At 40.3% G+C, this 26,058-nt stretch overlaps 2 protein-coding genes and 1 long non-coding RNA gene across 4 annotated transcripts in view; all 3 read right to left on the bottom strand.

Moving 5' to 3' along the window:
* LOC146672638 (protein NLRC3-like) overlaps positions 1 to 26,058 on the bottom strand; it is a 183,158-nt gene that overhangs the window by 16,331 nt on the left and 140,769 nt on the right. Inside the window, exons 2-7 of the mRNA XM_085388553.1 lie at positions 8,668 to 8,853; positions 3,731 to 3,860; positions 3,374 to 3,475; positions 2,303 to 2,381; positions 1,955 to 2,141; positions 32 to 1,826 (exon numbers count right to left, since the gene is read on the bottom strand). Coding sequence (XP_085244679.1) covers positions 32 to 1,826; positions 1,955 to 2,141; positions 2,303 to 2,381; positions 3,374 to 3,475; positions 3,731 to 3,849 — 2,282 coding nt within the window. The 5' untranslated portion in view covers positions 3,850 to 3,860; positions 8,668 to 8,853. The remainder of the gene's footprint in view (positions 1 to 31; positions 1,827 to 1,954; positions 2,142 to 2,302; positions 2,382 to 3,373; positions 3,476 to 3,730; positions 3,861 to 8,667; positions 8,854 to 26,058) is intronic.
* LOC146672644 (uncharacterized) overlaps positions 1 to 26,058 on the bottom strand; it is a 216,399-nt gene that overhangs the window by 176,806 nt on the left and 13,535 nt on the right. The gene's annotated exons all lie outside the window — the stretch shown is intronic.
* On the bottom strand, positions 18,998 to 25,906 carry LOC146672645 (sterile alpha motif domain-containing protein 3-like). Its single transcript, XM_085388565.1, has 9 exons — positions 25,825 to 25,906; positions 23,049 to 23,163; positions 22,526 to 22,714; positions 22,354 to 22,441; positions 21,337 to 21,498; positions 21,016 to 21,225; positions 20,383 to 20,548; positions 19,456 to 19,535; positions 18,998 to 19,300 (listed from the first exon to the last, which is right to left on the bottom strand). Exons 1-9 carry the CDS (start codon positions 25,904 to 25,906, stop codon positions 18,998 to 19,000), a joined length of 1,395 nt encoding a protein of 464 aa, XP_085244691.1.

Genomic DNA, 26,058 nt, shown 5'->3' with positions numbered 1-26,058 from the left:
AAGCTAAAGCTATGATCACATATGTACTTACAGAGCTTTGTTGGAGGCTTTGACCACTGGCAGCAGCCTCAGAAGAGCCTCCTCTGAAGCAGAGTATTTCTTCAGGTCAAACACATCCAGATCTTCTTCTGATGACAGTAAGATGAAGACCAGAGCTGACCACTGAGCAGGAGACAGTTTATCTGTGGAGAGACTTCCTGATCTCAGGGACTGTTGGATCTCCTCCACTAGAGAACGATCATTCAGTTCATTCAGACAGTGGATCAGATTGATGCTTTTCTCTGCAGACAGATTCTTACTGAGCTTCTTCTTGATGTACTGGACTGTTTCCTGATTGGTCTGTGAGTTACTTCCTGTCTGTGTCAGCAGACCTCGTAGGAGAGTCTGATTGGTCTGCAGTGAAAGACCCAGGAGGAAGCGGAGGAACAAGTCCAGGTGTCCATTTGGACTCTGTAAGGCCTTGTTCACAGCACTCTGGTGGAGAGACTCTTTTTTTCTAAAAAAACTAGACCGCTTGGATGTTGTTTGTTGTTGTTCCATCAGATTGAGTCCAGAGTTGATGAAGGTCAGATGGACATGAAGAGCAGCCAGAAACTCCTGAACACTCAGATGGATGAAGCAGAACGCCTTGTCCTGGTACAGTCCTCTCTCCTCTTTAAAGATCTGTGTGAACACTCCTGAGTACACTGAGGCTGCTCTGATATTGATGCCACACTCTGTCAGGTCTGATTCATAGAAGATCAGGTTTCCTTTCTGCAGCTGATCAAAAGCCAGTTTTCCCAGAGACTCCATCATCTTCCTGCTCTCAGGACTCCAGTGTGGATCTGTCTCAGCTCCTCCATCATACTTGACCTTCTTCACTTTGGCCTGAACCACCAGGAAGTGGATGTACATCTCAGTCAGGGTCTTGGGCAGCTGTCCTCCCTCTCTGGTTTCCAGCACATCCTCCAGAACTGTAGCAGTGATCCAGCAGAAGACTGGGATGTGGCACATGATGTGGAGGCTTCGTGATGTCTTGATGTGGGAGATGATCCTGCTGGCCTGCTCCTCATCTCTGAATCTCTTCCTGAAGTACTCCTCCTTCTGTGGGTCAGTGAACCCTCTGACCTCTGTCACCATGCCAACACAGTCAGGAGGGATCTGATTGGCTGCTGCAGGTCGTGTGGTTATCCAGAGGCGAGCAGAGGGAAGCAGTTTCCCCCTGATGAGGTTTATCAGCAGCACATCCACTGAGGTGGACTTTCTAGGGTCAGTTAGGATTGTAGTTTTGTGGAAGTCCAGAGGAAGTCGACACTCATCCAGACCATCAAAGATGAACACAACCTGGAAGTCTTCAAAGCTGCAGATTCCTGCTTCTTTGGTTTCAGTAAAGAAGTGATGAACAAGTCCCACCAAGCTGAACTTTTCCTCTTTCAGCACATTCAGCTCTCTGAAAGTGAATGGAAATATGAACTGGATGTCCTGGTTGGCTTTGTCTTCAGCCCAGTCCAGGCTGTATTTCTGTGTTAAGACTGTTTTCCCAATGCCAGCCACTCCCTTTGTCAGCACTGTTCTGATTGGTTCATCTCTTCCAGGTGAGGCTTTAAAGATGTCTTCTTGTCTGATGGTTGTTTCTGGTCTGTCTGGTTTCCTGGATGCTGTTTCAATCTGTCTGACCTCATGTTCATCATTGACCTCTGCAGTCCCTCCCTCTGTGATGTAGAGCTCTGTGTAGATCTGATTCAGGAGGGTTGGGTTTCCTGCTTTAGCGATGCCCTCAAACACACACTGGAACTTCTTCTTCAGGGTGGATTTAAGGTTACGATGACAAACTGCAGCATGAAGTTCTGAATGAGAAGAAAAATAAACACTCAATTCCAAAAAGAACTAATCTTTAAAACATGTTGCTCCATCTTCCATCTCTGGAAAATGTTCATTTATCCAGCAGCTTAAATCTTTAGATAAATCCTCTTACTGCTCTGCAGACGGTCAGCCAGCTCCTCCTGCTTCATTCTCCTCAGGAAGTCCACTGTGATCTTCACAAACGCCTCTCTGCTGCTGCTCCTCTGACTCTCAAAGCATTCTGGGTAATCTGGACTCAGAACCTTCTGGATCTTCTTCAGCTCGTTCTTCACAAAAGTGATGATGTTGTCCTCCAGCAGCTGGAACAGAATATTTATGAATGAGCCAATCAGACTGAAATCATGGAGCCAAACATCAGATCCATGTTGGACACACTGACGATCCACTGGTCTACAAAGAGCAGCATGGAGATGACTGTGAACAGAACAGATGTAACAGTAGTTGTTGTACATGTACAGACCATAAATATGGAGTCCAGCTGTGTTTGATGCTGCTGGGCAGACTGACCACTGGGAACCTCTGAGCTCTGCTGCTCCACTCTGTGGAGGAACCATGAAGGATTAGATCAACACAGGATAAAGATCCAGGAGTTTCTGCTCAAATAACTTCATCTGAATCAAGTCTGTCAAGTTTTAAACTCTCAGATTGTGAACATATCAGTAATTTTCAGTCTGTTTTCATGGACGTCCTTTCAGTGGTGATGTCAGGGATGATTTTGAAGAAGCTCATCAAACTGAACCATCAGCAGATCACTGCTCCAAAACCAGAACATGATCCGAGTCTCCCTCCACCACCAGAACACCAGCTTTACTAACGTGGTAGATCAGTGTAGTACAGATCAATAACTGATGAGTCATTTGATCAAAATCACTGAGTGCTTCACGTCTGACCCTCTGATGCTTCTGTAGACATTTTGCATATTTAATGAATGTCTGACAGTTTTACATTCATTCTATGAACACAGTGGAAATGTTGTGTTATAGTCTCCATGTTGTTTCCAGCATCATAAATTCTTCAGTTCAGAAAATTAGATTCTTTCTTCACAGCTGAAAAACAACAACATTTATTCTCTATTGAAATCTGCATCGTCCACTCCAAAGGTCACAATCTGAAGGTAACATCTGGTTTTGTTCCCTGTGGTTAACTCTGAGCATCAGTATGGTGGGATTTATCCACTACATCCACACCACTGTGGTTCAGTGTTGTCCTGATGGAGTAACAGCAGCCAGTATGATCCAGGCTTTAGCTGCTGGGTCTCTGTGTGACCTCTCAGACTGTTTAACAGATCAGACACAAAGAGAATCAGAGCAGCTCTGTTCTTTAAAGACAAACATGAACCCACTCAGGTCACACTTTCCCCACAGATATGAGCATCACTGTCCTCAAACAGCAAATGACCAAGTCGAACATTTGGATCTTTTCTCTTTCATTGTTTTCTTTTTAATGAATCTTTGTAACAATCTGAGGATGTTTCAGGTCATATTTATCCAGGAAACACAAACATGTAAAGGAGTCATCACAGCTCTCTGACCTCGTTGCTCCAGGTTCACCACTGAAGTCTGGAGGGTGATCTTTGGACCGGTCACTCCTCACAGACGGACAGCTGGACCCTGCAGACTGTGACCTCTGACCTCTGCAGACACAAACATGATTGAAGCAGCTGTGGTCACACAGACTGCAGATAATGCAGCTGTTTCCTGTCAGTAACATCCTCTTAGATTAGAGTTCAGCTTTTTACAGGAAAACTGGACAAAACTGATTTTTGTTACAAACTCATTTTCATTTCCTCTCAGCTCACAAACACAGTCAGACAATCAACCAGAGTCAACACTGATTATAATGTCAGTGCAGAATTATTTCTGTTACTCAGTGAGTTCAGCTCTCTGACCTCGTTGCTCCAGGTTCACCACTGAAGGCTGGATTTCGATCTTTGGACCGGTCACTCCTCACAGACGGACAGCTGGACCCTGCAGACTCTGCTCTGTCCTCCTCTTCCTCCATCATCATCTTCAGTCAGTCTGAGAGGTAAACCACAAACACTCAGTGAGTTCACATTAACAGGAGGAACTGAGTTACAGTCGCTGACCTCTGACCCGTCATGTGACCATGAAACCAGGTCAATATGTCTGTAGGTTCAGTCATCCAGGTCATGTGATCTAAGGAGCTTGGAGAGAAAACAGACGTCTTTAAGTTTCTGGAAGACGTTTCATCTGAGAAGCTTCTTCAGCTCTAAAACCAAACGGTGGAGAGTCCCAGATATTTAAACCTGAGAGGGAAAGAAAGCATGTCGCTGACCCACCACTGATGTTATTTCAAGGAGGAAACTGAGAGCCTTTGCACCAGGAGCACAAACATCAGCTCCAGCAATGATCCACTGATGTGTTTTTATTCCATGTATGAATGTTGTTATTGACAGAGATGACGTTTGTGTGTCAGTGATGCAGTGACTGTTGTTGTTACCTGTACAGGCTGGTTAGACTCTATGAAACAGATCATACAGATCTCTGCATGTTAGAAGAGACTATTAAAGGTCATGAATGAGACAAAGGCAGGGAGGCATCCTTTACAGCTAAACAGCAGAGTGAGAGAACAGCCAGCACCTCTACATTTATCACATTATACAGCACATGTATGATACTGACAGGGATGAGAAGAATTTAGTGATTCTGATCCCATCATTGATATTACTTATTGATTCTCAGTAGCTCTGCTCTGACAGTCACCACCATCACTGAGCAGCATATCAAAGACATTTGTGCACATTAACTGCATGTTGTGGCTCAAATGTTTGTGCATGTTGGAGGCATTTCCTCTTTGTTGTGATCAGTGTTGGTCATTACTCAAAACAGTCATTATTACACATATTACACAGAACACTTTGATTAAAAGTAATGGAGTACGTTACTTCATTACTCCTCATAACATTACTTTGATGTTACTGTGTGAAATGAACAAATGAGCATGTAACAACATAAAGCTGAGGTACAGCCCCACACACCAACACAGATCCTGATGAGGTCACGTGATGTTTCTCTGAGTGTTTATGAACACAAATCAAAGATGAAACAGCACAAAGACACTTCAAAGTGATTCTACTGTAGAAACATGAACAGGTAGAAACCTGCAGCCTGACTGCTCATCACTTTGTTACCTGTTCAAGTTCAGCAGCAGCAGCTCACTTTATCACGGTGCTGGTCTGGGGTCAGTGTTTACTCAGCTTTAACTAGTGATGGGACGTTCTGTATCGAGGCTTCGAAGCGTGTGTCGAGTAATGGAGGGGGCGTTTCCGCGAAGCGCGTATCGAGGCTTGCTTCATTTATGGGAGGAGCTGAAAATGATGACGTCCGAAGCCTCGCTGCCCGGCTGTACCACGTGACTGGTTCAGGAAGCGGTTCGAACTTTGCCGCGAGCTATGACAGCGATATAAACCCCTCAGACAAAATGTGGGCGTTTGATGGAGAGTTGCGGTTAGTGAGAGTTAGAGACAGTTTAGAAAAAAAAAATCGCCTACGACCTGCCACAGTGGAGAAACTGTTTCTTTTTAACAAAAACCAATGATGTGTCCCCTAAACACTAATCACTGTCCTTGCCTCAATGTTACAAAAGCACAACCACTGTCCACACCTCACCTCACAGTATATGATCATTTCCATTTTAGGCATTTCCAAATAATCATGTTCCATACTGCCAGTATAAATATACACAGTACACTGCATCACTACAATATACATGTTTTACACACTCCTTTTGTTGTTGACATTTACAGGCTGTGTGCAAAAAGGCCACACTCTTCAAATTCATCAGCTGCTCTGCTATCAGTCCACTAGGTGGAGCCTGAAGCACACACGATGCATTCACTGACACACACTGAGTCACTGTGACTGGAAGCTTCAGTCAGTCCAACACGTGTGAACATTTTAAACCTTTCAGTTGATGGACTACTTTTAATTAACTGCTTTAGCCCACTTACAATGAAAATTTAAAAAAATCTTGTTCATGACGTGTGTAGTATGTTAACACTATTGGAAGGAAAAAAAAAACTTGAACTCCAATTTTGAAAACACAACTTTCTTTTTTTTTTATAAAGCTCTGACTTGTATTATGAGTCTGTGGTCTGGGAGAGAGTCTGTAACTCTGTCTGCAACATACAGTAAATAATGACCAATGTTGGTGATAGAGGATTTTTATTATGCAATATGATCAAGTATAATCAAATGTGCTTTATATTCAAATACAATATAATCAAGTGTGTTTTATTTTCTAGTGTTCATATATTTTCACGTAACTGAGTCTATTTGTTAACACAAACGCAATGTATTCGTTTTTAGTATCTGTGATGTCAGATAAGCATGATAAACTTCTGTATTCTTTACCCCAGTCTGAAAGGTCAGACAGGTTGAGATAATGCCTGAACTCTCCTCCTGTAACTGAAAAGAGGAAGTACTATGTAATCAGTTTCTTACCCTATAAATACCATACCATACCATACCAACTTTATTTCTAAAGCACTTTAACATAAAACCAGAGTTTCACAAAGTGCTGTACATATAAATAAAGGAACAAGACATGCATTCTGTGTGTGTGATTTTGCTGAGAGGCACACACCCATGCACATGTCTTAAAACTCTCTGATTTGGTCTGCAAGTGTCTTATTTTCTCTTACTTGTGAAAATAAATGTCAAAACCCCTGACAGTTGGGCAGTTAATTATATAGTTACTTCTTCAAAAAAGTAACTGAGTTATGCAAACAAAGTTTTTTGCAGCTGTTTACCTAAAAATGCAGCCAAGGTGTTTTTTTAAAATAAACATTTCAAACTATTTACAGAACAATCAGCTGTTCTGCATCAAATCTGATGCCACACAAATTATTTGTGCCGCTCCAAAAAATAATCCCTGTCCTCTATGAGATGAAGGAGAACAACAGCCTGATACCTGCAGGCCTGACAGCAGCAGATGTATCACTGCTGTAACACATGTAACACTCAGCAGTCGCCTCATTGTTCTGACACACACAACAACACTATTGACTACACTACACACTAACTACACACTAACTACACACTAACTACACACTAACTACACAAGATTTGCTCTAAACGCCTCAAATCTCTCACATCTCAAACACGCCGTCACTCTGTTTCTTAACAACTAAATGCCATGTTTTGATTGGTTTACTTTAATTTCAATTCAGGTTAGAATTCTTTTTGTGTGCGCAACACAGATTTTCTCTGCGCAGAGACCGTGCCAACAGTGCGCAATTCAGAATCAGAATCAGAATCAGAAAGGGGTTTATTGCCAAATGTTGAGCAGGTTTACAACATTAGGAAATTGCTGCGGTGCTTCAGTGCAAACAAACTGTCATAAATTGCGCTTAAATAGACATGAAAAAAATAAAAGTAGGAATAAGAATTAAAAGTGCTACGTAGAAAGATATGTGCATGAGATATACATGAGATATATACATGAGAATAAGAATTAAGAGTGCTGCGTAGAAAGATATATACATGAGTGCAGGTGGTGATCAGTGCCAAACATGGAATGAATGATGCAGTGACACAGCGTAGGGTCCTGTGTTTGTGGCGGGGACAGTCATACGGTTATTGTTCATGTGTCCAACAGCAGAGGGGAAGAAACTGTTCTTATGGCGAGAGGTTCTGGTGCGAATGGACCGGAGCCTCCTGCCTTAGGGGAGCAGGTCAAACAGACTGTGTCCAGGGTGAGAAGGGTCAGCTGAGATCCGGGCTGCACGCCCCAGTGTCCTGGAGGTGTACAGGTCCTGCAGAGATGGGAGTCTGCAGCCAATCACCTTCTCAGCAGAGCGCACAACACGCTGCAGTCTCTGTTTGTCCCTGATAGTGGCTCCAGCGTACCACACGGTGATGGAGGAGGTGAGGATGGACTCGATGATTGCAGTGTAGAACTGCATCATCGTCCGTGTTGGCAGGTTGAATTGCGCACGTGCGCAGCTTAGAGGGAACATTGCTCACAAGGTGACTACCAATAAAAATGAGTGTGCTTCACTGTCAGAGCTACGGTGATTCAACCAGTAGGTCGAATGACTTGATAATAAAAATGTTTATTTGATGCTTTGCATTGAGGCGCATTGTTGAATTTGCAGGGACACAATAACCACAGATCAGTTGTTCAAACCACTACAGTAGGGAGCCATGTCATGAATAATAAACAAATACTAATACTAATACTACTACTAATAATAATGTTAATTTAAGTAATTGTTTTTGACTGAACATCACATATAATGTGACAAGCAGTAAATTCAGGTTAAGTGCATTATCAGCATTTGGAGGAGCTCCTTATCCTTCTCTTTACTGCTCACCTCTTACAAAGTGTTCACACAGTTTGCTAGCCTCTGTCAGCCTGCTAGCTATGCTAACAAGTCTACTACACACACTTGACTCGGTCACATGACAGACAGCAGAGATAGCTGCTCTGCTAGCTAAGCTAACTCATGTTAAAGGTCAAAGAAATGAGGCGATGCTGCTGGGAGTTACGTCACAGACTAGCAGAATTTAGTTATTCAGCATAATATTTAATCCTTATTATCTCCTCCTCTCACCTCTGTTTACATCTAAAAACAAGAAAATTTAGCCAACAGTTTATTAGCTTTGGTGAAATTATAAACAGGCATCAGCGCGGTCACCTATACTGTCCTTTAATGCTAGAGCAGCAGGAACACCAGTTAATCTAAAATCTCCTTTTCTCTCTGAAACAAAGTGACAGCAGACTGAGTCAAAGACAGAAACCTTATTTAAACACCAAATATTCACTTCCTGATCCAGGATTCAAAGAGGACGTTGAACTTACTCAGCTTCTTCCAATGAACGTCTTCACTCTGCAGCTCTCTGCTGCCTGGACCAGGTCTGTGTAGAAACAGAAAATCCTCTGCTTCTTCTCCGTCAGCAGTCGTCTGTGTCTGCAGGCTGCGTCACATTAAACACTTCACACCAGCAAAGACTCTGAAGCTCACAGGTCAAAGGTCAGCTGCTGCACCTTTTGTGATATTAATTTGATCAATAATTAACCTGCAGCAGGTTTCTGCTCCAACTCCAACACACAGAAAACAACCCTGAGAACGAATCAGATGGTGTGTGGGTGTGTCTGCAGGCTTCAATAGATGAGCATTAAACACTCAGCAAAGAGGCTGAAGCTCACAGGTCAAAGGTCAGCTGCCACACTGTGTATAACAATTCACTTTTGAACAGTAGATAGCCTGTAGGCGTCTCTGCAGTGATAAACAGTTTACACATTAAACACTGAACCATAAAAGAAGCTTAAGCTGCATCTCACAGGTCAAAGCTCAGCTGCTGCACCCACTTATGAGTTTAAATAAATCATTAATCATGATCTTTTCCCTCTCAGCACTTTCACTTGGCCTTGGAGTGTTCTGACGGAGCTACACTGTATGTTTCAAATGTTGTAAATAAATTGGGAGTTAGGGCTGGGCAATATGGCCTAAAATCCATATCGCGGTATAATTTGAAGCATGTGCGGTAACAATATATATCGCGATATATTCTTTTCTTCTGTATAACATATTTTCCACACTATAAGGACTTACAATCCTTTAATTTTCTCAAAAATCAAGAGTGTGCCTTATGTATGAATTCTGGTTGTGCTTACTGACCTCGAACCGATTTGGGCGTGCAGAAATCTGTTAAAAAATGTTTTAGTAGAACTTTGGTAAGCTACGAAGCCGCACTGCTTGATGGATTGTCAGACCATTACGGCTGCCGTGGTGAGGAGCTTCGCGGAGTAATCTGGGTCTAAAACTCCGACAGCTTCAGGTCCCAAAGTCAAACGAACACTAAGAGTTAAAAACGGTCTAAATTCTTTCATCTTTAATAAAATCATCAGCGTTGCTGCTTTACCAGGTGTAACAATTAAGTTTAACATCCATGAAAACAGAATTTATTAAATTTAACGGAGTTAGAAGTTAACAGGAAGTCAGCTCGCTAGTTTACACCTAAACATTTCATACCATGTTCTGACTGAGAGATTTTTGAAACTAATTCAAATGTACAGCCCTGCTATCACTTCCACCATAAATGAAGACAGAAAACTAAACAGCAGTGGCGTTTGCAGGGTTACTGAAGTTGGACTACCTGGTATATAATGTTGTGCTACGTGATTGCTAGCGACACAGCTATGTTAGCATAACATTAGCACAGTGAAGCTGGAGGATGAACCCCAACTCTTTTTCCACTCGATAAAAGTTAACGTGAGGGATTCTGGTGGTCAGGGACAAATGCAATCGCATAGCAGGATGCTGTACACGGACCAAACTTCAGTCAGGAGAACAACTGAAATCATCCATCCACAATACGAGGTTAGTTATGATTCGTCTCGGAACTGAGGACGCCATCATCTACCTGCTCAATCGTGTCTACACCCATCTGGACCAGCCGGCGAGCACTGTGAGGGTCATGTTTTTTGACTTTTCCAGTGCTTTCAACACCATCAGGCCGACCCTCCTGGGTGATAAGTTAGCAGCGATGCAGGTGGATGCTTCTCTGGTGTCCTGGATTGTTGATTACCTGAAAGGAAGACCACAATATGTACGTCTCCCACAGTGTGTGTCTGACAAGGTGATCAGCAACACAGGGGCACCACAAGGGACCGCCTCTCCCCCTTCCTCTTCACCCTCTACACCACAGACTTCAGCCACTGCACAGAGACCTCCATCTTCAGAAGTTTTCTGATGACTCTGCGGTGGTTGGATGCATCAGCAGGGATGATGAGACAGAGTACCGGGCTGTGGTCGACTCCTTTGTCACGTGGTGTGAGCAGAATCATCTGCAGCTCAACGTGGCAAAGACCAAGGAACTGATCGTGGACTTCAGGAAGACCAGGAAACACTTGACCCCTGTTTCAATCCAGGGGGTCAGTGTTGACATTGTGGAGGACTATAAATACCTTGGAGTACACATTGACAATAAACTGGACTGGGCTAAAAACACCACAGCACTTTACAGGAAGGGCCAGAGTCGTCTCTATTTTTTGAGGTGACTGAGGTCCTTCAACATCTGCCAGAAAATGCTGAGGATTTTCTATGAGTCTGTTGTGGCCAGTGCGATCCTCTATGCTGTTGCATGCTGGGGGAGCAGGCTGAGGGTCGCAGATGCCAACAGACTTAATAAACTAATCCGTAAGGCCAGCAATGTTGTGGGGATGGAGCTGGACTCCCTCAAGGTGGTGTCGGAGAGGCGGATGCTGTCCAAGATAAAGACAATGTTGGATGACACCTCCCACCCACTCCATGACATGCTGGTCAGTCACAGGAGCACATTCAGTGAGAGACTGAGGTTACCGAAAAGCACCACTGAACGACACAGTAAATCATTCCTGCCTGCCTGTCTGTCTTGTCTTAATGTTGGTTTAAAATGGAGCACTGTAACAAAAAATAATTTCCCCCAGGGATCAATAAAGTATTCTGATTCTGATTAATATACTGCAACAACATGGGAATAGAGCAGCTGCGAGAGAATTCAACATTAATGAATCAATGTTACGGAAGTGGAGGAAGTGCAGTTTTTGGCTTTCCCCGTATTTCAAAAGTGCTTTATCTCTTTGTTATGACTGTCGCCCGCCATAATTTGAAGAGGATAATGGTTGGTCGTGTCCAAATTCATGGGCTGCATCCTCCTGAGGCCGCATTTGTAGACCGATTACGTCACAGCGACGCGCCGAAGGCTGTCCAAATTCGTAGACTCCTCCGAATGCAGCCGACAAATGCGTCCTCCTTTTCCCCGAATTTGAAGGATGGGTCGGGTGTGTCCTTCGTGGCCTACCATATCCCAGAATTCATAGCGCGGCCCAGCCAAACTCCAGTTTCCAACAATGGCGGCCGCTACTAAGTTTTAAAATTACTCATACTAATCTTTCTGTGTCACAAAATAAACTTTTAACATATTTTCATGCGAGAAAGTAGCTGTGTAAACATCAAATATCTGCTCGGTTTATCAAGGTATCGCATATTTGCAAAAGTGCTTCGACGTTTTCGGAGACGTCTGCTACCCAGCTAGCCGGGAGCTCGAGGGTTACTGATGCGGCCGAGAACGGCACAACTCCCGGCACATCATTTTTAGATCACCGCGGACTATCGCTGCTCGATTTAAACGTAATGTATAAGTCACTTAGACAACCTAAAAATTTTATTGTTGGGCTTTTTTTCAGTGTTTTGTTTCTTCGTGAGTAAATCGGTTTGGCTAAGATTAAAGTTATTAGATTAGATTAGATAAAATAAAACTTTATTAATCCCCCGGGTGGGTTCCTCCTTGGTTTTTACACAGCTGACTAAACGTGAAACAGAAAACTGATTAAACAGAAGTATGAGACAGTCGAGAATTTATGCCAGTGTCCTGTTATATTTTAGATAGCAAGGAGCAGACGGCTGAGTTTATTAAACTCCACCGAGACAGCGGTGACGCTAATCTGAAGGCTAGACCGTCCAATTTCACGGCCGTTTACTTCCGGCCTACTCGACCTTCTGAGGACCCGGCCCACGTAGACCGCGAAGGCCGGGTCCTCAGGAGGATGCAGCCCATGAATTTGGACACGACCAGCGTAGCCGCTGCGATGCTTTAGACCAAAAAAGGCACAGCTTGATGACATCATCAACATGCGCTATCGCGATAGAGCGATATATATATATATATATTAGGGGTGCAACGATATTCGTATCGATATTGAACCGTTCGATACAGTGCTTTCGGTTCGGTACGCATATGTATCGAACAATACAATTTTTTTCAATTTTTTTTTTTTTTTTTTTTGTGTCCCATTTGGATCTATAGCCATCAGAATTGTTGTCTTGAGGCCAAGAAAGATGCCAAGAGGATTTATTTTAAGTGGATCATCATATTGGTCCATTTGATTGACCTTTATTATAATTATGAATTAATTTTATTTTCAGTTGCAAACGGGACAGACATGACTGTGGGATAGGACAGGGGGAAAGAATGAAAGAAAGAGGGGGAGAGAAAGAAAGAAAACCAAAGGGGAGAAAAAAAAAAGAACAATACAAAATTTGTAATTTATTTTATCAACTTTCCTTCTGACGATGCTGTCTGTGTTGAGCGCTCAGTGAATCTGCATTTGACTACTCCGCCTAGGCTCGAGAGTGCAGCCTAGGCGGAGTAGTCGAACGCAGATTCACTGAGCACTCAACACAGACAGCATGGTCAGAAGGAAGAGCGCAGGGCAAGCTAGCGAGACAGAAGTGGACCTCCCCACCCTCATTCAGATCTGGCGTTTGGAATTATTTTGGTTTTCATGTGACGTATGACCCTGAAGGTAAGCGAGTCATGGACTAAAGTAAAACAGTATGTTGGATGTGCCATGCAATGCTCAATTACATGGGTGGGAGCTAGTGTGTTAGCGCAGTTAGCTCGTTAACGTGTTGGCCGTCTAGCCCCTCTGTATAGGGTAGCTCGTTAACGGAGATTTGCCGTGTTGTGGCGTTAAGGTTATTTCAACGAGATTAACCTGAAAGCACTAGTGGGAACACAACGAATATGACTGCACATTTACACCGACATCATCCTAGTGCAAAGACAAAAACAAGCATGCATGCTACAAACTTTAGCCGAGTCATTTAGACAGCTGTTAGCACAGGATTCTCCTTATGGAGACCTGATATGTTTAATATGCTGCTGAGAATATAGCCCAGAAGAAGCGGATAGTATAGCTTTTATTTTGGAAAGAGACATTTCTCTGTAATAAACTCTCTTTTCCAAAGATGAGTGATTCCTCAATCAGATACAGGGCTCGCAATATCGCTAGCCCGACGTCCCGGGGCTATCTCTGCCCTGCCTGTCGGGCTATTGTAGGAAGGAAAAATATATGTCAATGCTTTTGCATTCTTTCAGAAATGTAGCTGGGTAATTATGTCATTGGGTGAGCCACTGTCAATATGTGACATATTGAAATCGTGTTTGAATTTGCGCTTGTTTTTTTGCTTTCACTTTGCAATCGCGCGAACTGTGTATAGAGAGCGACAGCACTGATCTGTGAGTGATGATAATTTGTGCACCAATTCCTCTGACATCGTCTTATTAATTGTTAGCTTACTATGCAAACATGACAAGTGAAATCTCCCGCAGCTTAAACATGTGAGAGGTTGATCGCGCAGAGAATCGCTGAGCTTATGTGAGTGCGGCAGGATATATATTTCACTACGATGACCTGGATGACTGAGAACCTTCACAGACAGATATATATTTTAGTTCTGCTGAGCCAAATAAGACAGGTCAGGGTGAAGAAGTGACAGCCAAAGAAAAGCTTACCACAAAACGGAGAAGTTATGACAAATCAGACTATAAGGCAAAAAGAAAGTGCAGCTTTATGGTTTCATGGACAAAAGAATTTCTGTGGCTGCAATATGACGAGCTAAAAAACAACACGCACAAGGGTTAGGGTTAAATTTAAAAACTGTACTTTTGTGTTAAAATATATATTTATAATTTTAATAAATGACAAATTAAAAAGGCATGAACATTTTTTTTGTATCGAAAAAATATCGAACCGTGACACCAAAGTATCGAACCGAACCGAACCGTGAATTTTGTGTATCGTTGCACCCCTAATATATATATATTTATTTTTTTTATTTTTATTTTTTTTTATTAGTAATATAAACATACAAACAAAATGCACCATATATTACAGATTCAGAGAATAGACCTTTCTTACATATTAGGAACTTTCATGCATAGTGAAAATAAAATACAAAGATGGGGTCACATAATTCAACAAATTATTAACTCACTAAATCAAAATCTTCTATAAAGGAAATAAAAGAAGCAGCCTTTTTCTTCTTAACTAAAGTCAAAGATTTAACCAACAGGTTTAAGTCGTTTTTCCAGTAAGCTAGTGTTGGTTTAGTCTTAAAAAAACGACATTTATGTATAAAATGCTTGCACAAGATTAATAACACATTAACACCATAATTAGCTTTCTTTTCTTTCAAAAACACTCCAAACATTATCATATTTAGGGTAAATGGGGTAATTTGAATCCCCTTGGAATAAAGCCAGGTATGAAAATCCAACCAAAATATTTGTATAAAATTGCACAAAAAGAATAGATGATCCAAATCCTCCTCTTCTGTTTCACAAAATGCACAATTACCTGTTTCTATTTTGAATCTATCACTAAGAAGTCTATTTGTCGGGTAAATTTTATTCAAGATTTTAAATTGGACTTCTTTCCCTTTAGGAGGAATAGGGAAGGTGATATAATCAGTTCTTATTTTTTCAATTTCTTTCCTTTGGAAATCTTTTAATATGTAATTACGTCTAAGTAAATTTGGAGAATAAAGACTCCTTAATGAAGATCTAAGAAACTTATTGTTGCATTTAACATCACAAAATCGAATACCATCTATATATAATTGCCTTAACTTGGGGGAGATGTCAGAATATATTATATCATTTACAACTATGTTTTTAAGTGACAATGGAATGGATTTTATAACCCGATTAAATTTACTTTTAGAACATTGGATATTAAACTTCCGGCAAAAATCTTGATGTCCTAGAACATGTCCTTCCTCATCTACAAAATGGGCAATTGCCCAAACACCTTTTGATAACCAATCTTGAATAAAAATAGATTTTCTGTTTATCAGCATATATCTATTGTTCCAAATTGGGCTATTATGTGGAGTGAAATTATGTTTAAATAACATTTTCCAATAAAGAAGGACCTGTTTATGGAATTCAGAGAGTTTAGCAGGTAGCTTGGTAATTTCAAAGTCACACTTTAGGAGAAAGTCGATACCCCGTAGTGTGTTGAAGACCTTATTTGGTATAAAAAACCAAATGGAGTGTGGATTATTTAGGAAGGATTTTAACCATTTAAGTTTCAAAACACCATTCATTACATCAAAATCAATTGCGTTTCCACCGCCTTCAATGTATGGTTTAACCAAATCATCTTTAGATATATAATGGCACTTATTCCTCCAAATAAAATTAAAATTCAAGCCATTAATTGTCTTAATAACTTTATTTGATATTGATAAAGAGTAAGCTGGATATATAAATCTAGATAAACTATCCATTTTGGTTAATAATATTCTTCCAAAAATTGTGATGTCTCTCTGTAACCATTTATTTAAGATTGTCTTACATTTGTCAAAATTATCTAAAATATTTACTTTTTCTAAGACTTTGTGATCTTTTGAAATTGTGATGCCCAAATATTTTACCTCCTTCTTCACCTTTATATCGTACAGTAATTGTGAATTACACTCTTTTAATGCCAATAATTCACATTTATTTAAATTTAACTTTAAGCCTGAAGCTTTTGAGAATGTAGTGATTATTTGTTTTACCAGGGGGATCTGATGTTCATTTTTTAAGAAAAGAGTAGTGTCATCTGCAAGTTGACTAATTATTAAAAGATTATCCATAATCTCAATTCCAACAACGCTGCTGTTTTTAATTAGAATTGCGAGCATCTCCACAACCATTATGAACAACAACGGAGAGCTTCCACACCCTTGCCTAATTCCTCTTTTAACGCTAAACCTTTTACCAGTGCCATAGCCTAATGACACAGAGCTATTTATATCATTATACAGTATATCTACACTGAACAAAAATATAAACGCAACACTTTTGTTACTGCTCCCATTCCCCATGGGTTGGACGTAGAGACCTAAAATTCATTCCAGATACACAATATAACCATCCCTCCCAAACAGTGGTCACAAATCAGTCCAAATGTGTGGTAGTGGGCACATCTGCTATATTAAGATAATCCATCCCACCTCACAGGTGTGCCACATCAGGATGCTGATCTGACATCATGAGTAGTGCACAGGTGTACCTCAGACTGCCCACAACAAAAGGCCACCCTGGAATGTGCAGTTTTTTGCGCTATTGGGGGTCTGGGGACCCAGAACCGGTCAGTATCTGGTGTGACCACCATTTGCCTCATGCAGTGCAACACATCGTCGCATGGAGTCTATCAGATTGTCAATTGTGGCCTGTGGAATGTTGGTCCACTCCACTTCAATGGCTGTGCGAGGTTGTTGGATATTCGTGGGAACTGGTACACGCTGTCGTATACGCCGGTCAAGCACATCCCGAACATGCTCAGTGGGTGACATGTCCGGTGAGTATGCTGGCCATGCAAGAACTGGGACATTCTCAGCTGCCATCTGCCCTGAACAATGTGAACCATGATTCATCCGTGAAGCGCACACCTCTCCAACGTGCCAGACGCCATCGAATGTGAGCATTTGCCCACACAAGTCTGTTACGGCGACGAGCTGGAGTCAGGTCAAGACCCCGATGAGGACGACGGGCATGCAGTTGAGCGTCCCTGAGACGGTTTCTGACAGTTTGTGCAGAAATTGTTTGGTTGTGCAAACCAATTGTTCCAGCAGCTGTCTGGGTGGCTGGTCTCAGACGATCTTGGAGGTGAACCTGCTGGATGTGGAGGTCCTGGGCTGGTGTGGTTACACGAGGTCTGCGGTTGTGAGGCCGGTTGGATGTGCTGCCATATTCTCTGAAACGCCTGTGGAGACGGCTTATGGTTGAGAAATGAACATTCAATGCACGGGCGACAGATCTGGTTGACATTCCTGCTGTCAGCATGCCAGTTGCACGCTCCCTCATTGCTTGTGGCATCTGTGGCATTTTGCTGTGAGACAAAACTGCACATTCTAGGGTGGCCTTTTGTTGTGGGCAGTCTGAGGTACACCTGTGCACTACTCATGATGTCAGATCAGCATCCTGATGTGGCACACCTGTGAGGTGGGATGGATTATCTCAATATAGCAGATGTGCCCACTACCACACATTTGGACTGATTTGTGACCACTGTTTGGGAGGGATGGTTATATTGTGTATCTGGAATGAATTTTAGGTCTCTACGTCCATCCCATGGGGAATGGGAGCAAAAACAAAAGTGTTGCGTTTATATTTTTGTTCAGTGTATTATCTTCCTAAATTTATCCCCAAATCCAAATCGAGTTAGTGTTTCTAAAATAAAAGGATGTTCTACTGAATCGAAAGCTTTATAAAAGTCCAAGAAAAGAATAAAACTGTCATCACTAATTAGATCATTGTAGTCCAGTAAGTCTAAAACCAATCTGATATTATTATGAATGTTCCTGTCTTTCAAAAACCCTGATTGTGTCTCACTAATTATACTTGAAACCCCTTGTTTGAGCCTTGTTGCAACTGAGCTAGAGAAAATTTTATAATCTGTATTTAATAAAGTTATGGGCCTTAAGTTATCCAATTGTCATTTATCTTTGTTTGGTTTAGGAATTAATGTAATTAATCCTTGTTTCATGCTAGACATCAATTCTCCCTTTTCAATACTGGCCAGTATACACTCAGAAAAATAAAGGTGCCAACTGGAACAAAAAGTGGTTCTTTAGACTGATGCCATAGAAGAACCTTTTTTGGTGCCACAAAGAACCTTTCAAACAAAGGTTCTTTGAAGAACCATTTCTTTCAGTGGTTCACTGAAGAACCTTTAAAGGTGCCCCAAAGAACCATCAAGAAATGGTTCTTTGGGGCACCTTTAAAGGTTCTTCAATGAACCACTGAAAGAAATGGTTCTTCAAAGAACCATTTTTAAAAAGATCCTTCAAATGGTTCTTTAAAAGAACCATTTTAAAGAACCTTTTTTGGGTGGTTCTTTAAAGAACCATTTTAAATCTTTCAAAATAAAATGTATCATAAATTGAATTTGAGTAGGGTAAAATAAATACAAGCACATATATTAATGGTTTATTGGCACTTTGTATTACAGAAAAAGACAAAAAGGCATTTTAATGCTAAGCACAACACCACTACTAATAATAGCATACAAGTCATTTAAACAGTAATAATTAAATATCTTTACTATAAATACATATAAATATTATACTATAGATAAAACAACAATTTTTACATTAGAAATAGCAATACTTTCATAACAGACAATTAAACAACACATTTTTATCAGCATGTTTGCATTTTCAGTAAGACTATTTCAAGAACAATCTTTTTATTTAAATTATCAATTAACTGCAGCCTTAAGTTATGTAAGTTAAGTTTAATGTGGGACTCATGGTCCTTTGTTAGTCCACACTGGGACAATTTCAGTCTCTCACCTGCACTATGCTGGCAATCTATGAGATATTTAATGCATTTGCCACTCTTTGCACAGCTACTGGTACAGGTGTAGTCAGAGTTCCCAAGTTGAGAACAAATGCCTCCAAAAAGCAAAATGTCTTTTTTAGTTCACTTGGATAGGCAACATTGTAGACATGGTACAGGGAGAAGACAATACCCATCGCCAATGAAATGTCCATTTCCCCACTGTCCAGAATCATTTTTTGTCCATCCATCTGGACATTGACCTCAGTTGAATCACTCAAGGGCTTGCCGTCACTGCTGCTGAGTACGATTGTAGGTATCGGGCTGTGTGGATCCTGAAACAGAAATTAAATTCTTGAAATGAGGAGTATAGTTTAAATAAGTATAAACAACAGCTGTCCCAATGAAAGTATAAAACTCCTGTAAAATACTGGATTTGTTCAAGACCCCCCCCCCCCCTCTCACCATACCAAAAAATATATAAATTTACCTTATTTATGACGAAGAGACGAGAGGCATTTTCTTTGAAAATAGATGGCAGGAGAAGAACAGCTGTGTTTACCATCTGACCTGAAAAATAAAGAGAAATATGTAAATATTTTCTGGCCAATTTTGTTAATACAAAGCAGTAAAGGCCATATGAGTGCCTTTATCAGGAGTTGAATGTCTTGCAGAACATAAGCATTAGTGCAGTAAATGTATACCTAATTAACTTTTCAGTGTAATTCAGTGTAAATGTTAAGCATTTATACAAAACCCCCAAAATGTTGTTCAGTTCTGTAAGTTGCTAGCTTTAAATAATTTGAGTCCTAAAGAACTTGCAGAGCAAGTCTAGCTGCCACTGAACATTTTTTGGGATAAACATTGTGTGAATGACTGAAAATCTTCATAGAGATACATATAGCATCGAGGGTATATCAGTTAAATCTTAAAGTACATCATTGCAGAGACGAGACAGGAGAAATGTCAGTCTGTGGATATTGTAAAGCAGCGGTCCCCAACCTTTTTTGCGCCACGGACCGGTTTATGCCTGACAATATTTTCATGGACTGGCCTTTAAGGTGTCGCGGATAAATACAACAAAATAAAACTAGTACCGGTACCGAAAAAAAGAAAATTTATTCATAACACACGTGAAAAGACCCAGGAAAACAGAGTAAACGATAAAAACGATAACAAAATAACGCTGAAAACCGATAAAAACCCTGAAAAACTATACATTTCACACCTGAGCCTCAACTCTCGCGGCCCGGTACCAAACGACTCACGGACCGGTACCAGTCCGAGGCCCGGGGGTTGGGGACCGCTGTTGTAAGGGACACTGTGTTTACTAATGTGCTGTATGTGAAACCTTAAAAAGTGGTATCTGAGATAGGAGTTAAAATTGTTTTTGCTCATTATTGCCAAGTGCCCTCACCTTTTCTTTCAGTGTCTGTCTGGCTCTCATCAACAGATTTTAAGCAGAGGCTTTTAAGGTTGCTGTTTGGGGCTATTGACACAAGCTTCGCTGCCAACTTACTGAATCCTCGGATTACTTTTTTGTCCACATCAGTTTTAAGTAACATGGAAGCCTCTTCAAGAAGCTAAAATAAAGGATAAACATATATATATTAGCTTTGTACCATAATATATACCATTATATAGCAAACCAGAACAATCATTATTTCACACATCAATTATCATTAGAGAAGAAATTATAATTTTGCATTTGTTTAGTTTAATTCTCAAGTACACATTGCTGTGCAAAAGGGATGTTTAGACTATTCTTCCCAAAAAACTATCATTGGCATCAGATTAGTCCAAAATTATCCTGTAGCATGAAAATAAAACCAAAGAGAAAGACATAGTCAATGTGGCAATTTCTGTTAGTGTTCTGTTAGTGTACTTTTATTACTCATGAAATCTGCTGAGTCAGTCACTTTGCCTGTCCTGTAGGTACATGATTATTAGAAGTCTGTATAAATGTGCAGCACATCAGTACATATTCGTGTTTTTGCTGTGCACTATTGTTATTGTTGTTTTTTGCTGCAGTTTTTGATAAAACACTCACCACAACAGGGATAGTGAGACATGGGAATTCTCGTAGAACCTCTTCAGTAGTATGCTGAAGAATGTAGTGTGTTCTGTACTTCTGTATTTTCCTGAGGTGCGTTTGAATGACATCCACATTTGGCCTAGTTTTTTGGCACTCTTGCTTAATCACTGATACATGTTGGTCGGTGCTCCTTTCATCCTCCCCATCGTCAAGAGGATTGATATCCTGGTTATTAAAAAGTTTAGCAAATATTGAGAGAAAAAACAAACAAACAATACTTTTAACTTTTATGTACAATTTAAAATGGCAAACAAACATTGAGCATATTTAACTTGCCTTGGTTTTTTTCAAAAGGATACAGGGCTGGATATCTGATGATCTTTTTCTTCCTGAATTTGGAACTGAGTATTTCTGTCTCATTTTTTCAATTTCCTCTACGTCTACTAGTGGTCTTCTTTCCTTTTTAAACTTGTTCCTGAGAGACTCATGCAGAGCATCCTACAAACGATAAAAATGTAACTAATTATTCATAAATAGGTGCAACTAGGTCCTCCCTTTATGCAAGACATTTACCAGAAAACTTTGAGTGACATAAAGCTGGTAGGTTTGCTGTAATCATGTCATAACCTAATTAGTTCCTATTTACAGATCTCTTCTTTAACTCTTAGGAGTTGATCGAACACATGATATAAAGGTTTGGAGCACTTTAGATTGGCTAAATACACTATAAAAGGTAGATAAAGTATTAATGGCAATATGTCCTACAAGCATACTCGTCATGATCTTTCAGTCTATATGTTAATACCTCTACCTTTTAATAATAATGTATACTTTATTGATCCCCACAGGGAAATTTCTCTCTTTGCATTTAACCCATTCACTCAGTGTGTAGGGACGGTACCTTGCTCAAGGGTACCTCAGGGTAGCCGTTCAGTTGATTCAAACCCCCGACCTTCCGATCATCGGATAACCACACTACCTACTGAGCTATCCCTGCCCTATTTTCAAATTTAATTTTTTAAATACAAAAACTACACTATCCTGATACAAAGGCAAACAGAGCTAATATAATGCTGAATTTCACACCATTCACTTGAGAATTCACAGAGAAATGAAACAATTAATTTAAAAGAGCAATTGATATTTTATTTATTGTTTGACCATACTGCACGACATCTGCCTCAAAAATCACAATACTAATACTTGTATTGTAGTGGCCACAAGGGAACAGATAACCTCTGAATATGTAGCAATGAAAATGTTAGCATGTTACACTCATTAGCCAATAATTGGGCAATTCAAAGACAATTTGTTGGACAATTGTATCAATGTTTGCTTTTCAGGAATACTTACATATCCAGAGCCATAACTCTCCTTCAAAAAAGGAAAACTCAGAAGGACAGTCCTCAGAAGCTCTACATACTGCACATGAGAGGGATACCTGCAAATTTTGAATGATGAACTTAAATTCTGATGTACATACTGTATTTTAAATGAATCAAATCTTAATTATATATAGACTTACATTGTCTCATTACTCAAGTGGTCAAACAGTGCTTGAATAAGCATGTTTTTGAGTCTGTTCTTGGTGGGTGACTTTAGTGCTGCATCTTTATTGGTCAACGCAGTGAGCACAGCTGGAGGAAACTGCACTTTGCAGTTAAACATAGGTTGGAGTGCTGACACAGTATGCTTTTCTTTGTGTTGCCTTCCACTGCAAGAAGAAGTAAGAAGTATTTTTAGAGTTTGTTACAAGACATGAATATACGTGTCCTTGTGTCCTGCATCAGGAATATCCGCATATTTAAAACGTACAATAACAGCTGCTGAACTACAGAAACAGAATCATAACAGAGAGTAAGAGTGGCTGTGACATTTCAATTTGAAAGTAAATGGGTGTGTGATGCACATCAACGCTGGAGAAACAGAACAGGGCTTGCGTCAACCCCTTGCCCCCCACCCTCCAACACCATAAACCTAGGGGAGGGGAAACACTGGATTGTATGAATGTACAATTCAGTGAATCAACCAGTCAACTTAAGACTCACTCTTTCAGCTTCTCTACAGCAGACAAAAATTTCACTTGGTCTTTCACTTTTGGAAAAAGACGCTCACTCATTCTTTCAGTCATCTGCAGAAGTGTCGATCCATCGATTTCATTGTCTGTGGCACAGAAAAACAATAAGACACGATCAAAACAGAAATGAGCATGTCAAAGATAAAGATTAAAAATATTATAAAACATTACTAAAAAAACAGCTATGAGTTCATTAGTGACTATAGATGATGACAGACCTGTGGAATAGCCAAAAAGTGGTTAAAATCATTTTAACAGTGGTTGACAACTCCTAACTAAAAAGTCATGGTTTAGGATGTATCTTACCTAACTTTGGTATGGACTGCCTTAAAAGGTCGGTGGATCAGTGTAATGAAGTCTTGACCATCACATCTGTATGCGTCCAAAGCATGAAAGTCTACCTCATCCCCAGGCTTGAATATCAACAGATCATCAGTCTCTCTGATGTGGTATGATTGAAGGTGTCTTATAAACTCCAGTGTTGTGAAAAGTCTTCCAACAAGAAACCAGTTGGCCCTGATATACACAATCAGGACTATTTTCACAAACAGTGGAATTTGCTCTGCATGCACAAGTTCCAAAATGAAGAAATCTCCAACTGCATATTTTACAGAGTTTAAAATGATGCATTTACTTGTCCAGAGTTTCTCATCCACAGTAACGGCTGTCTCCAAGTTTTGCAAACAAATCTGCAAGTTCACTGGAAGTTCTTGAAGTGATAAGTTATTAACTGCTGCTTGTGTATGATCGCTCCTGATGATCCGTTCAGGCTGCCACTCCCAGCATTGACGAAGCTGATTCCTCTTTGCCAAAGTCTGACAAATGTTAATATAGTTATTGGTGATTCTTGCTACTGTCTTGAAATATTGATGTCTGGCTTCAAACCTCATGCACCAATGAGAGCGGAGTGACCCATAATCAAGGATGAGCTGAGGATAATGTAGCAGAAAATGCAGCTTGGGTGTAAACACACCAGGAAACAGATTGATGAAATCTGTCAAAAAGTAAGTGATCAGTTCATGTAGATTACTAATCCAGTCAGTGCTGATGGTTGGAGCAAGAATAATCTCTCCTATTTCTCGAACCAAAAGATAAAGCTGCCAAAACTTGTTACCCTTTTCAATCCTGGAGCCTATGAGGAAAGGCAGAGTCCTAAATAATGTCCATTTCTCAACAGCAGTTCCAGAGATATTTCCATCCAGTGCTACCTTCTCAGATATTAGAGCAGGTTTGGAGGTGCAGTCATTCTGTCCAAAACTAAAAGTCCTTATGCTGTCATTCACCTCTTGGATAGTAACGGTTTTGTCCTCGTGCAAGGCTTTTACAACAGACTTCAAAACAAGAGGAATGACCCCCTCAAGAAAATCATGCATTAAATCAGGTGGGAATGCATTTGTGGTATCAAAATATGACAGCTTGTTGAAGGCACATGGGCCAGTTACACCATACACTGACCTACAGTGGGGGTCATCTTCAACACATTGCAGATGGTATGCATGAACAGTCTTTGTTCTAAGAACACAATCTCCCTCACTAATGATCCTAGACAGGTCCTTGTAATGACACATACAAAACCTGCATATTCTACCATTACTGAATGAGCAGCTAAAACCTGCAAGTGTGTGAGAGGTTAAGTTGTCTGCAGATATTGTGGCCAGACCACCTTTGATGCAGTACTGTCTGTCTTCAAATTTTAATCGTAATCCACGTTCTTGCAAAACCTGTAGGTCACAAATTAATGGTTCTAATATTTTCTCAAATCCATATGTTTTCACCAATCTATGTTTGACAAGTATCAACAGATGAATATGTCTTAAAACAGATCTGTCTTTTGGTGGAATATTTCCCAAAGTAAAATAAAATGCAGACACTTTATGTAGACGTTTCTTTGATCCTAATGGATTAGAAACTTCAAATTCATCACTGTACAACTGAATTCTCAAATGTGGGTTGTCTGTGTTAAAAAAATCACTTTCTTTGTAAATTTTCCCATCACTAAAATCTGTTAAGGTTTCAGGAGCACGGGACTCTGGCCTAAAAATTTGTCTTAAAATGTTAGGATCATTACATATTAATTCTAAGACTTTTAGAAGTGGAATATACTGAAAAGTGTCCTGTTTCCCAGTAAAAGGATCTATTCCCAGGATACATTCAACAGGTTCAATCAAGTTTAATTTCTCAACACAGTATCTGTCTAGTTGATATGCGTTGCTGACTGCACTGAAGCAATGTTCTACCAAACTATTGTCATCAATATAATGAAAACTTGATATATCAAAATTAAGAGTCTGCAAACATTTAGAAAATATCTCCCTATAGTTTTCAATAAAATACTTGAAAAGTGACTCTACTTCACTAAGAACAAATGTTTGAACTTTTCTATTTACAATACTTTTCTCTTGAAGATTCAAGGAAAACAATGCCAGTTGTTTTCTCACAGTCTCTGTAAAGTTCTCTACAAGTTCACTCAGAGTTCGTTCAGATGATCTGGGAAATTCAACAGTTTCCTGGTCACAGTCTGGGGCAGACTCTAATCCTTGTTTCTGATATTTATGTTTCTTCCTTATGTGATTTTTCAAAGATTTCACAGACAAAAACTTTCTGGGACAGTCTTCTAGTCCGCAGACAATGAAGAATCCACATTCACTTTCATGGTATATCTGTTGATGTTTCAGCAGTTTTTCATATGTTGGTTTTCTTGTGGAGCACTGTGGACACTGATATGGCACATCCATAGAAATGCTCACCTACAAAGACCTGTTGATAATCTGCCAATTCATTTTCCCCAAGCCAAAGAGATACTTCTCCAGCAGTCCACTGCTGAGCCATGATCTGTTAAAACAAAACAAAATTCCATTACATTGTTTTATTCTGTGACATCAAAAACTTATTTATTTATTTTTTGTTCATTCATTTTCCAAGCCGCTTTATCATCATAAGGATCGGAGGGGTGCTGGAGCCTATCCCAGCTGTTTTTTTTA

The sequence above is a fragment of the Rhamphochromis longiceps genome, linkage group LG3, assembly GCF_057381845.1.
Source record: "Rhamphochromis longiceps isolate RC_006_pf linkage group LG3, R_longiceps_female_GT1.1, whole genome shotgun sequence".
NCBI lineage: Eukaryota > Metazoa > Chordata > Actinopteri > Cichliformes > Cichlidae > Rhamphochromis > Rhamphochromis longiceps.
The sequence above is the reverse complement of the archived record's forward strand: the minus strand, read 5'-3'. Positions and strand labels throughout refer to the sequence as shown.